General features: G+C 38.4%; 1 protein-coding gene across 1 annotated transcript in view; it reads left to right on the top strand.

Annotated features, from left to right (window-relative positions):
• Positions 1-14,004, top strand: part of DHRSX (dehydrogenase/reductase X-linked) — a 162,837-nt gene that overhangs the window by 48,918 nt on the left and 99,915 nt on the right. The window contains exon 3 of the mRNA XM_064408248.1: positions 477-545. Coding sequence (XP_064264318.1) covers positions 477-545 — 69 coding nt within the window. The remainder of the gene's footprint in view (positions 1-476; positions 546-14,004) is intronic.

Genomic DNA, 14,004 nt, shown 5'->3' with positions numbered 1-14,004 from the left:
GTCAGACAATTACTAACCACCTACTTAAGCTGAATGGTACAAAAGACATTTATGTGATGCTTAATCACATTTTATGCCAGCACTAATAAATTGCCTCATGAGCATTTGAGACAGGGTAGTCAAGACTTTCCTCCAACTGTGGAAGTCTTCATTTTGGAAAAAGAGGAAGGGGAAATCTGCTCTAACCTGTAGTGAAGTTTTTGCAGAATCTGGATGTGATACAATTTACTTGTATCACACGATCAAACCTCAAGTCTGCTGGTCCAGTAGATAGTCCTACTTTATATGAATGAATGAGATAAACTGGCAGAACTTGTGGGAATCACAGTGCATTTCTGCAGCCCTCTTTGAAGGCCTCTGCAGAACACCTTTCCATCTAAAACTTCATACTGGTTTTACACTGTGGTTGGCACTTCATAGTTGCTAATCCTTAAATTGATTGCATTGCTAATTTTTCATTTTCTGTCCTTTAACAGCTGGAAACAGTGAAAGTGATGGCCAAGAAGCGGTGAGGAAAATAAAAGAAGAAACTTTGACTGGAAAAGGTACCATATCATATATTTCCTTTCAGAAACCATTTCCCCTCTCTTTTTGCTGTCATCTCCTTTTATATGAGATCCCCTTGTGTATTGCTAAATTTTTTTTAAAAATTTGGGGCACTGGAAGAGGTTGCCCAGAGAAGTTGTAGATGCCTCCTTCCTGGAAGTGTTCAAGGTCAGACTGGATGGAGCCTTGAAAAAACTGGTCTAGTGGAAGGTGTCCCTGCCCATGGCAGGAGGTTTGAAACTAGATGCTCTTTAAGGTCCTTTTTTCCCCCAAATGGTTCTGTGATTCTATGAACCGAATTCCTGAAATAAATCTGACTCAGGATATTTTTTTTAAAATGTTTTCAGCCTTGTTTGGCTTTACCATTTGTCATTGAAAAAGGGTTACCTGCAAGTTATAGTCTGCCTATGTATGTGTATGATTTAATAGATGAGAAAAAAGTCAGAATGCCAACAATTTTTGCTAGGGGAAGGACAGCAGGTAAAAGTATGTGTGGCTTTCACATTCTCTGAAAAAATTCCTTTGCCAAGGAATTTTCTCCTGGGAAGCTGAGAAGCCTCAGATAAAAGGAAAACAATTCTTATCTCATTTGCTTTTCCTGTGTTTTGCTTGTATGGATTGTGTTTGGAGATTGTTTACCCAGAGGTGATTGTTTCATTGGACTCTGGTGTGAGTTGTTTTGATTTATTGGCCAATCGGGGCCAAGCTGTGTTGAGACTCTGGAAAGAGTCACGAGTTTTCATTATTATCTTTTTAGTATTCAGTAAGTATGCTTTCTGTATTCTTTAGTATAGTATAGTATAGTATAGTATTCTTTAATATAATATAGCATTATAAAGTAATAAATTAGCCTTCTGAGAACATGGAGTCAGATGCATCATTCCTCCCCGCCACGGGGGTCCCTGCAAATACAATAGTGTGTGCTCTTTCACTTTGGTTGTTTTAGGAGCTAAAAGGTTTTTGAAAGATCAAGGCTGCTTGACTGGGTCATTTGACACATGTTAAGATCTTATAATACTTTGCAAAGTAAAACCATTTTCTTCAGTGTTAATGGACCTTTCATATCAAGCCTAAATTCCTACCTTTCTGTGGTTCTTCCCTTATTTCTTTTATCTGATGATCTGTCATGTTTGTAGAGGTATAAGGACAGCATGGTTTGATAACTAAGAGAAAAGGCATGTTTCACACTACCTGCTCTGTAATTGTAATTTGCAGTTTATGGTGGAGGTTAGTGTAGCTCACATTTTTGTCCCTGGGTGTCACTGGGTGTAGTTCCTAATGGTGCCTGATGATTCATTCCTGCCACTTTGACGCATAATTTCTTGGCAAAATACTAGGGCAGTGTTGCTAGTCCAACCTATTTAGGATCTTCATAGCTTCTTCTAAGATCCGATTCTGTTTTTGTGCCTCTAATAATTACTGTTATGATGATCAAAATACATGTTAATTATTATGTTAAAAACCCTTTCATTATGATTTATCTTTTTACTTAAATAAATGTGCATCCATTATAGCCTCAGGATACATGTATGCTAGTTAAAAGCATCATAAATTAAGGCATAGTTAGAAGGATCATGAAAGGAAAAAGGTAATTATTACATCATTAAAGTCTTTTGCTGGAAGTTTCTGTGCAGAGACCAAAACCAGTTGGAATTAATAATGTCATGTGACTTGCATCAATCTGAATAAACCAGGGTCTATGTTATGTTCTCCCTCTGTGTGATCACAGGCTTTTCCAGAGCTCCAGTCTTTCTTGTTTTTTCTAAGTAAAGTCAGTTATAGCCCTCAGTTATAAACTCCTAAGACACAGATGTCAGTTTGAGGAAGCTGAAAGAGTATTTAAACTTGACTGAAGTTATTCCTCCTTGTAATTATTTTAACTGAGGCTTAAGTAATCTCAGGCCCTGATAGGTTTGGCCTAAAAATAAATTGGGAGAGTATCGTCTTTTTGGAATTTCTGACTGATTGAGGAAAATTTGTATTTACGAGTGCAATGTCCTATACAGAAGACTTGTTCAGAACTGAGAGGCCCTCCTGTGTTACTTTTTATCAATAAATCTGCACTTTGCTTTTAATAGGATGTGTGTGTATATACTAAGTGTCCTTGGTTGGCTATATGATGTTTGTATCCAAACCAAAACACCAAGACAGGGCTGTGCAAGAGTATTACCTTTTCAAAAGCTACAGTTCAAGATCTGTTTAGTCACTGCATGAAAACATTGTCAGTTGTCTTGACCCTTTTCCCCTGCTTTTTCTTTGAGCATTTTTCATGGCCAATATGAAAACCCTGCTTTACAGAAACCGCTGCCATCAGGAGCATCAGACTCTTGAAGGACAACTACTCAAAATAGTATTTTTGGCAGTCAGTGTGGTCAAGATTGGGACAATATAACTGTTATGGACAAACAGTATGAGTGATTACCATCAGTTTGGTATCTAGATCTCAGATTCCTTAGAATGAAGAAAATCTCCTTGCTTTTTATCAGGTTAGACAGCAACAAAAGCAAAAGGCAGCAAAAGACCTTGTCCTCTCCTTGTTGCCTGGCTGAGCCATACATAGCACAAACATCCCCAGAGACAGCTCTGGGAAGATGCCAGGCTTATTGAATGCAAGTAATTACAATGTTTTTAAGGCACTGTCATCCTTCTCTGTCTTGGCCTTGTCTGTCTGGGGCTCTGTCTGATATCTAAGGGTAAGTAGTTTTACTTGACATAATCTGTACTTACTTCTGGGACAAGTGAGATTCAAAGCATGTACTTAAGTAATTCCTGTGAAGCAGCTGAGGAGCAATAACGTGCTAACAGTTGCAGAGGAGGATACAAGATAATAATAAAAAGGCTATACATGCAGGTGATGGGATTTTTTTTTCTTGTAAAATCATGACAAGACATGAAAAAAAGAATGGAGAAAATTTCTGAATACAGGGAGGCAGGAAGCCTGGTTTCCCATCCTGGAGGCATGGAAAGCAGAGCCAATACCAAAAGAGAATAGAGAACTGGAGAGGAAAGCAGTTGCAGCCATTTGCTACAAAGCAATGATGCTAAAGGACTCAGAAAATCTAAACATTGTAGTGCTTCATCTCTTCCTTCCACCTACCCTCTCCCGTGGTGTTGCATCAGAAATCTTCTTGGTTCCTCTTCCTGCTGATTCCAGACTGTTTAAGTGTCCTCCTTGGTTTTGGGTCTCTGTTCTGGGTAACCTAATACAAAGTGTACGGAGGGAGGATGTACATGGGCAGTTGAGTGGAAGCAAATAAGCTACAAGTCCTTGGGGCATGATAGACCCAGTTAGCTTAACCATCAGAACCTCCTCCATGATAAAAGAAATCACAGCCCTCAGATATCCAGAACAGGCCAGAAGTAGTGTTGCATTGTCATTAAAATTCTCACACCAGCACTATTTCCAAAAGACCAAGGGCAACACATTGCTACACTGTGAATCACAAAGCTGGGAGAAGCCAGGATGATGTGGACGTTTATCTTGCTTCCATTTGTTAAATTGGGAACTTGTGTTGTTAATAGTAGCAATTATATGGCTGGGAAAGTCGTTGATGACTCGGGATTGCCACAGAGATATTCTAATTGGATAAATCTCTGTAATTTGCACATGGGGTGTGTCTCAGTGTGTTCATTAGTTAGATCAGTTGGGTGCTTTTCAGGCAACCCTCAGCTCGTGGCTGCTTGCTCAGTGCAGGTTCCTATCAGGAAGGGCACTGCAAGTCCTGGCCTGGATTCTCTTTGGACAGGACTAGCCTGGGAGGTGAGTTGCAGCAGTAACAGAGCATTACTGCATGGGAGCAAACTTCAGAGTTTATCTGAGCCTTCCACAGACCTACAGCAAATGCCTATGTCAGGTGCCCTGCAAAAATGAGATTCAGAAATGGACTTCTATTGATCTGAACTGCTTGTTAGTGCAACCATAGTTATCAGTGGTGAACAAACTTCACTGAGCTGTGGAAATGGGGGGTTTCTGTAATAAACTCAGCTCTCAATGATACTGCAAAATAATCTCTCCATTTACATAACAGAGTTATGTCTCCTGACTCAGTTACCCTCAGCTTATGTCTGCAAATGAAAGCTGGTTTTAGCATGATGATTACAAACATACAAATGTTGAAAACTCATATATAAACATGAATGAAAGCTTCATTCATTCCAGCAAAGGTTCATGAATGCTGATGGAATCAGCAATTAGCAAAACTTTATGCATAAATATCACATAGCACAGTACCAGGGGAAGGCTCTCACATTCAGAGTTTAGGAGCTGCAGTTGCAACTAGAGTCAAAGGAGACAAAAATTATCATTTAGTAAGAGAAGAGGGTGTAAAAGTCATATTAAGCATAGACCTCTTCAAAAGGAGAAGCCTGTGTTTAATCTCACCCAACATTTTTGCGGCAATTCAAATAAAACCACAATTATAAAACTACAAGCTAAATTCACAGCATTCATGAAAATTCCATTTGAAGTCAGGTGAGAAAGGAAGAACAGACTTTCTCCCTCAGAGTTAGAGGAATGCAGAGGTTAGCACAGTGGCAACCAAATTGTGTCATTTACAGTCTGACCCACATCAAGACAGCGTGGGCCAAATACTAGAATGAATTGTCTTAAAAAAAAAACAACAACCTGGCTTTTTCCCAGAGCTTTCTCTAGAGATGTTTATGCTACATGTGGCTCAGCCAGGGAATAAGGAGATGACAAGGTCTCTTGCTCCCTTTTGTAGTATAACTTGCTAATAAATAAGGAATTTTTCCTTTTTTTAGAGACCTGAGACTGAAGAATTGACGTGAGAGAAGATAGGCTAATGTGGCTGACTCGTACCACATATAATTACAGAATAACTTGTGGGTGGTTTCCCCACAACACTTGCTGTGTCAGGCACCATTTTTAACAGAGCAGTCCAGCTTTTTCTGCTGTGTACCAGAGAGTTTGTTAGCTTTCCCTGAAGGCTAGAGGAACTCCTCTGCTGAGTTCCCAAATTCACAAACTTTTAAACATGGTGGTGGTATTCTCATCATGTTAGCTGGAGTTGTCTTCAGCAAAGTGTTCAGCAAGGACTGTTGCCTTGTTAATATGTGCAAAAATGTCTGCCAGGATTTCTTTTGCATAGCACATCAAAGATGTCACTATGGAAGTGGTCATCCAACCAGCCAAAGATAGTGAAAAATATTTGTGTTTGAGACATATCTTCCATAAGTGTGCATAAGCATGTGTGAGTTTATGCTTGCTTGTGTCACTTTTTTTTTTTTTTTGGTGGTGTTTTGAGTTGTAAAAGCGTCACATCCTGGGCTTGTGGCTGGACCTAATGAGGTTACTTTGTCTCTTCTACCACATCCTATTGAAATATCCTTTCTCTACCACTGCTGAAAGACCTGTAGGATTGGTTTAAAGAGCTTCCTGACAATGACAGTGCAGTTTCCTCCTACCTGGTTTCTTTTCTCGTGCTGGTGCCTTATCTCCAGTACTTGGCTTTGGCAGGTGAATGACTGCCCTCAGTTGGAGCTGTGCAGCTGAACACCAGGCTTATGAAGGCATCTTAAAAGCCAAGGTGCTGAAATGAATGGGAGTAGAGAAATCTCAGTCTGACATTGTGCCACTTTGCAGGACCCTGTGTGGGACTGCAGAGTTTTTCTGCTTTGTCACTTGATGACAGGTATAAGAACCTTGCCAAAACATTAAGATTTATTTTCCTTCCACAGACACATTTGAGGTTATATTAGGTATATTCAAGCCATATGAACATATTTGAATATTGAAAAACATGGATGAGTTAAACTTAATCTAAATTAGTGACTGGATCCTCCCCATGCACAAGGATGAAAAACTCTTTTCTGGAGACCAAGAAAGTAATGCATGGGCTAATACTTTTCCTCTGTGCTCATACCACTTGTCCCTTATCCAGAAAAACTGGTGACTTTTTGCTTCATATTAAGCAGGGAAGATTTTAATCTACAGAAAGGTGTATCCAGAGCCCTCTAATAAAATCACTTAGGTGAAAAGTTTTCAAATCAATTGTCCTGGTTTTCTGTTTGTTTTGCATAATTATTTGATACAAAACTGTGGTTAAATTTGTTAAGCCTGTTTGCTTATGTCTTTTCTTGCTCTCCTTTTGACTTCCAGTGTAACATGATACAAGATTTCTCCTCTCAGTTCTTACAGATACTTAAAACAATAGACAACCCCCTATTTTTTGGGGTTTCTTAACCCCAAGTGTTTCTTAAATGTTTCTTAAAACACTTTGGAAATTGAGTGGTCATGTTAACAGTGTGGCAAATCAGAAATTAAGAGCAAAATGGGTATGGTTCGCATAGCTGAAGATGAATTGCATATCTGGATACTGAGATGGAGATAAAGTCTTTCAAATGGGAAATGTATTCATAATGCAGGCACAAGCTCTGCCTGTTAGTTTCCTGAATTCCCATTTCCATTGGAAATGTGAAACACATTTCATTAACAGGCTCTTCCACTAGGAAATGTGATTTTCTCTTATTTAAATTATCTCTAATTGAAACTTAGAGACAAAGAAGTGCACAGGTGTAGCTGTAGGCAGAATAACAAAGTCCCGTCAGGTGTCTTGAAATGATTTTCTGAGAGTAAATCACCAAAGCTTTGTGTGACTAATGGCACCAGAGCTCTGAGGTTAGGATTTTGCTGATTGTGCTTCCCTAGTGAAGGCAATCTGGAGAAAGGGAGTTTCAAATTAAAATTGCCTCTTCAAGGCTGGAAAAAGCTCCCATTTCAGACTTTTACAGGATTTTAATCCTCTTGTATGCACTTGTAGAGTGCATGATGTTGTGCAGTGACTGGGTAAAGGTGCTCCTGGGTTTGTCACATCCTTTAATATGCCATCATTTTTTCCATCTTGATCAGTAGTTGCAGGCAGGTTGTGTGAGCTATTTCTAGACCTTGTCTGTTTTCAAGAAAATTGCCAGCACATACTGAAAGACAAAGCCAAGAAAAAAGCAATTTGTGTTCTCTCTGGAATGCTTTCATATTTCTCTTCCAAGATCTACATTATATAGACCTATCTTCCGTGAGTTACATGTAGGGCTTTAGAAGTTAATTTGCTTATAACAAGTAGAATATTTTCTGTGGCAATGCCATTGGCTTCTGTACTGGAGATCCAGCTGCCAAGAGCATGGAGAAGTTGTGGGCTGAAATAAATGTGGAATAAGCAGAGTCTGTATGCTGTGTGAGCAACCTCCCAGGTATGAGCTGCACATCAAACAACAGGTGCTGGTCAGCCTGCATGTGCAGGCACTGCCAGTATTTCCTTGTCAGCTCCATCCTTGCAGCAGTGTGGTAGAGCTCCAGAGGAAGCACTGCTAGAGAGGAGCCTCTGCACCTCCCAAGGACCAGTGCCACTGTGCTAATGCTTAATTTGTTCTTCAAGGACTATTTTTTAGTGGCAAAGAATTGAAGCTCTGAATAGATGTCCCAGTTCCTAAATGAGTTATGAGCCAGGCTCTCCTCAGCAGTGCCCAATGACAGGACCAGAGGCACTGGGCACAACTGAAAATGCAAGAAATTCCATTTAAAATGTAAAAAACCTATATTTATTTATTTATTTATTTATTTTTAGCATAAGAGCTTTTGGGTATCAGCACAGGTTGTCCATAGAGTTTGTAGCTTCTCCAAAGCCATCTGACCACAGACCTCAGTAACCACCTCCAGGTGGCCCAGCATGAGAAGGGGCAATCTCTTTCCAGCCTCAGCCACCCAGTAACTCGTTATATCAGCAAATTTTGGCTGCCAAACCCACATGAAACCCTCTCTGCTTTGGGTGTCCAGACCTGAATACAGGTACTGTAACATACACAGATTCTAGGACTTCAGGGCCTTCCAGAAACTGTATCAGTGTTCACACAGTGCCAATATTAAATGCATATTGTGATAGGAATAGCAATAATTTGGCCATAATTCGGTCTTGGGAAGCAGGTATTTGAAAAGAACTTCATAGCAGTGTAAAAAATGTTTTCATTTTTTTACTTGCACATCTGTGCAAGTAAAAAAAAACTTTCTGTGGAAACAAAGGGAAGAAATGTAGGAAAGCTGATGTTTAGAGTAAGAATGACTGAAGCAGCTTACATTCTTGTTTCTTTCGGTGTTTTGGATTTTGGCTTGTTTTATTGCTGTTGCTGTTGTTGTTTTTGTTACTGTTGTTTAGGTATGTTTTGTTTGTTTGTGTGGTTTTTTTGTGTTTTCTTTGTTGTTTTTTTTTCTTGATTTTTGTTTGTTGCTTTCTTTTTTTTGTGTAGGGCATAAACTAATTTTTGTTTTTAAGACTTGAGTTTTACAATATAGATTCCAAATTTTATGTGTTCAGGATTACATGATGTATGTCATCTCTGCTCCATTTTCATCATCTGACTGTAAATTATCATGCTCATGTAAACTTTGAAACCCTTCTTAGCCTAAAGTCTTGCAGGAAGTGTGTAATGCCAGCATTTTTTAATGGTATTTTCTGATACCTGGTGCTAGAAAATCTAGTTTGTAAGAAGAAAAAGAAATATTCCTAAAAACGCTTATAAACTCTTCAATTAAACCAAACATCTAACATGATAATCATTACAAGCCTAGTAATCATGTCTCAGTTTGGATTTCTGTACACATATTGAGACACTGTTTCTGCACAAGGTGATGTGAACTGTTCCCACCACCTGATTAATCTCCCAAAGATGATGCTCAGCTGTGTTTCATTCCTTATTAGATTTTAACATTATGTCTGCCACTGACTTCTCTTGCCAATATTACTGTTGACTTCAGGCTGCTTGGCAGGATTGGCTCTTCACAACTGATGTGACTTGAGGAGACAAAATAAATCAAATCATCTTTCCAACATTTACTTTGACCTAGTTGAAGAATAATCCTTGCCAATGTTTTAGCTCCCAAGCATGAAAAATGTAGGCCTGTGGTTGGAGAGAGATCTCCATGGCTCTGGGCAAGATTTGCTCTTGTTCTGTGTTTCCTCTCATTTTACTCCAATCTCACTTATGCTCACTTGTGCTTTTTTTAAGAAGTAATTTACAACAACTAAGCTTCCTGAACATGGATCTCATTTAAATGATAGAGTGTTTGTACTTCTGTCTCTTTAAGAATTTGATGGCATATCGGAGGGAAAATAAAAGGAAGGAAAAATAATACAAGGCAAAAAGCAATTTCTCCTTTTCAAAATTTTGTCATGGCAATTGGGGGCTTCTGAACTGGAGGTTTGTAACAAGTTAATTTTCCAACCTAAAATATTGCAGGCTTTCTGTTAGCTTATAATCAGCACTTGAAAGTCAGTCAATGCAAAAATTCCATGGTCCTAGTAGGAACAGTTTTTTGTGAAGACAGAATTTTTCCAAGAGATATGTCTGTTTGAATGGCAAAAGAGAGAAAGAAACACTTTTACACCCATATCTACAAAATAACACAGAGAAAGTGCAGAATCTCTGTAGAAGGGATTAACTTGAAAAGTGGCAGTTTGTGTTCAACCCAATCTAAATCAAAGACTTTTCATCCCAGCTGTGTGTCTTATGTCCCTTATAAGTCTTATAGACTGCTGTACTATAAAAGACAATCTTTGTTTTAGAATATAGACTTTAAAATCCTCTTGAATGAATAAACTTCAGCTTATCAATGCTTTGTGTTGATTTGAAAATGCACACTATAAATGATTTGAGTTTTTGAACAAGAAAATTTTGTAAAAGTTTATTAAAAAAAAATTTGTTTAAAAATTACCACAAAATGAAAATATCCTATGGAAAACACTTATTTTGTGTTAGTCTGAACCCTCTTTCCATCTATCTATCTATCTATCTATCTATCTATCTATCTATCTATCTATCTATCTATTTTGGTTTTGGTGGGTTTTTTTGTTTTATTTTGTTTTGTTTTTTTTTTTTCTTTTTTTCTTTTTTTTGTTTGTTTGGTTTTTTGTTGTTGTTGTTTTTTGTTTGTGGGTTTTTTTGTGTTAGGGGGTTTTTTGTTTTTTGGGGGGTTTTTTGGTGTTTTTTGGGGTTTTTGGGTTTTTTTGTTTGTTTGTTTTTTCTTTTTTTTCTTTGAGCTGATGCAAAAATTAATTGTTCCCTGGCTAAGTGAAGTTTTCAATTGGGATTCCCTTCAAGACTTTTTTTCTGAAAGTAGAAGAAAAAGTGCACCTCCAGTGCCATGAAGGCCTATACTTTGAGGCATTAGCTATAATAATAGAGATGTCAAAAGTGTGCTTATTTGGCATAGACAAGGCTGATATACAGAGCAATTCTCCTGAGAATCTGAGGTTCTTCCTCCAGTTAAGATAATCTCAAGTGGCTGGAAGAAGACTGCTATACTAGAAGATACATGAAACAACTTTTTAGTCTGGAATCATAATACTGTAGTTACCTTGACTACCAATGATATGTAACTATATTGTGTTTGCCACTCTAGATGCCCTTTCAGTCAGTCCTGCAGACAGCAGAGACAGAATATTGTTTGTCTCTTTGTTTGTTTTTAATTTGCTTGAGTCATACCTCCAGAAACATGATAGTCAGAAAGCAGTACCCATTTCTGTGTTTCCACCCAGCAGGAGAAAATAGTATGTTTGCCTTTGCTTGCAAAAGAGAACAATTTGTTGCAGTGTTCCCATATCCAATTAAGCTGTTCCTCGTCTCAGTGCAATCAGAAGTAGAGCATTTAGGGCCATGTTTGCATTTACTGGTGGGCATTGGGCCCCGGGGTGCTGGCAGTGTGTGTACCTGTGGAGATGGGCAGCACACGTGGCTGCAGCAGCTTTGGGGAGCTGACAAGCTGAGCTGAGAGCTCCTTCAGCCCCTTTGAGCTCCGGGGTCTGCCTCTGTCTCCCTGTGGCAGCCTGTCCAGGCAGGAGCTTGGGACAGAACCCAATGTCTCAGCCTTGTGCAGTGGGTGCACAGTCTTTAGGGGAGGGGAGTCTGAGATAGACATCTTAGTAGGTTTTTTGGTTTTGGGTTTGTTTTTTTTTTTTTTTAATTTATTTTAATTTTTGTTTAGATGACAAAGAGCTCATCAGGTAATGTAAATTGCTGGTGCCCAAGGTAATTTTTCAAAGGTAGTCCAGATATACCATTCTTAGGCTGTGTGAAAATTTAGCATCTATATCCTTAGTCTCTTAAATGTAATTTTGCCTTATTTTCTAAAAAGAATGTTTTGAAATAAAGCCGTTCTTTTGTGCTTCCGAGGTGTTTCCATGGGGGTTATTTTTCAGAAGCTGGATGCAAAATGGCTAATCCTTCATTTCAGCTGGAAAAGTGCTACCTGCCAGCCCCATTTTTAGGGATTTGTAAGGCAGTAAAATGAGGAGAGAACAGGGGATTTAATTAATTTATTTCAGCCTACTGTAAGAAGCTCATGCTCTGGGGAGTTTGGGTCCAGGGCAGTGTGGTGACTCATGGGGGACGGGTGTGGAAGGAGTGGGTGGGGGCTGAAAGGAAACTGTGGTTGTGGGTCCCAGCCTTGGTCTGTTCTGTGCAGCTCAAGAGGAATGGACCTGGGTGGTGCTTTCCCTGCTGTCTGGCTTCATGGACCCTTTCCACAAGCTGCCATTGCAGCAATCTTTTAAAACACATCACCTTCTGGTGCTAAAAATTAGTGATGTTTTTCCTTCAGTTCCCTTTTAGCACCAGGTGGAATTATATGTCACTGATGATATAAGGAGTATTCTGTCTCAGAGGGATAGTATAAATTTATGCTACCAGCACTAAATTATTCTTTTACTCGAAAAATAGGTTTTTTACTGACCTTTTTATTTTAAAACATTTTTTAAAGAATTTATCTTTTTTTTTTTTTTTTTGCAGGTTAATTTCAGATTTTGCAGATTCATTTCAGTTAATATTTTTTTTTAATATAGTCTAGCCTTTGAGTTAAATAAAAAGCCTTCTACTGCAATGGATGCTATAAAAAGGAATATGTACCAATGTGTTCAAAGAGCAACTGAATCAGGCAGATAAAATGGGTGAAAAAAGGAAAACAGATAAGAAAATGATAGGAGGAACAAAAACTCCACAACATGAATTCCACATTTTGTGTTCCATTTTCTTTTTGAATTATCATATTTTTAAATTTAGTTTTAAATTTAATCCATAATAGACAGTTAAGACACTAATGTGCATAATAATAATCCAAACAAAATGGAGAGATCCTAAAGGCTCACAGGAAAGGGAGACTAAGGAGAAAACCAACACAAGGAGTAGACAAGGATTAGGAAGCATGTGAAAACAGAGAGAAAGAACCTGGAAAGAGGTTGCTGCCACATAAACTTGAAGGAGCATAAGATCATATCCAAAGAATATTATGTGCAGTGGTTGACTGTTTATTTAGTGTTTGTGCTAAGCAGACTTTTGAGTAGATGGTCCCTGATTAAAGAATTGGAGTCACTCTGCAGTTCAGGATTTCTTTTTTGGAAGTTGCATTTACTACACTTAGAGAAACTCTCAGAGAGTCGTGTCCTGGTCAGCAGTGACACAGCTTTCACAGCCATACCTGCTTACAGGGATGAGCTGGGCTAGCACAGGGCACACAAGGCTTGTTTAAGTCCCCAAGCAGGATGTGTGAGGCTCCAGGCTTTATTCTAACCCTCAGCTTCCATATTCCCGGTAACACTCCATCAAGGAAAATTGTGTGTTTTCCTTTCCATTCTGTATACTTAACTTTCCTTGTCTTCTCTGAAGATCTTCCAAAGTGTTCAGAATTCCTGGCACATTTATATTTCCATCTCTGTCTCTGTCACTCTTTTCCTTTCTCTCTTCCTCACTCTTTCTGTCCTTTTCTTACTCTCTCTTTTTCCATCTTTCTTAAAATAAAAAAATACAGAATAGAAAATACAGCTTTGTAACACATATCTGCCTGTTTCATATTATGTTTAAGAGAGTACTCGTGTACTCATAGGAGTTGCTTTGCTTTCTGTGGTTTGCATACTGCAAGCCAGCATTACATATCAATAGGAACAACCTGTAGTTTTATTGCGCTTTTTCATTTTTAATTTTAAAAATTATCCCAGATTAATGGTGCTTGTATAGTCATAAAAATTGCACATTTTTAAATGGAACAATGTGATTTGATATTCTTCATATTTTATCCACTATGCTAAGTTTTTTTAGTTTCTCTTTAGCTGGCTTCGGAGATGGAGACATCCTGCTGCCCAACCGGGAAAAACAAGGTTCTTCATTGATTTTATATAGGATTGGAAGGGTACACATGAATGATATGGATTGCATGATATCTTTTCTCTGGAAACTATTCTGTTAAATTAGTTTCAAAGCTGTCAAATTAAAAGAAAACAAACATGGAGTTAGAGTGACATGTTATGTCCAGTGGCTATTTTTGTCCTAGGAAGTGGTATCATGCTAGCCTTGGGAAAAGCCTGAAAGATAACTTCCGTTATTATTCAACTGAAAAGCAGAAAGAGTGACTGAATCATTAAGCTCATTTTCTCTGAAGGGGATGACATAGCTATTGATGGG

This window comes from Passer domesticus, chromosome 2 (genome assembly GCF_036417665.1).
Source record: "Passer domesticus isolate bPasDom1 chromosome 2, bPasDom1.hap1, whole genome shotgun sequence".
Classification (NCBI taxonomy): domain Eukaryota; kingdom Metazoa; phylum Chordata; class Aves; order Passeriformes; family Passeridae; genus Passer; species Passer domesticus.
Note: the sequence above shows the minus strand (reverse complement) of the source record. Positions and strands in the feature narration are given on the sequence as shown.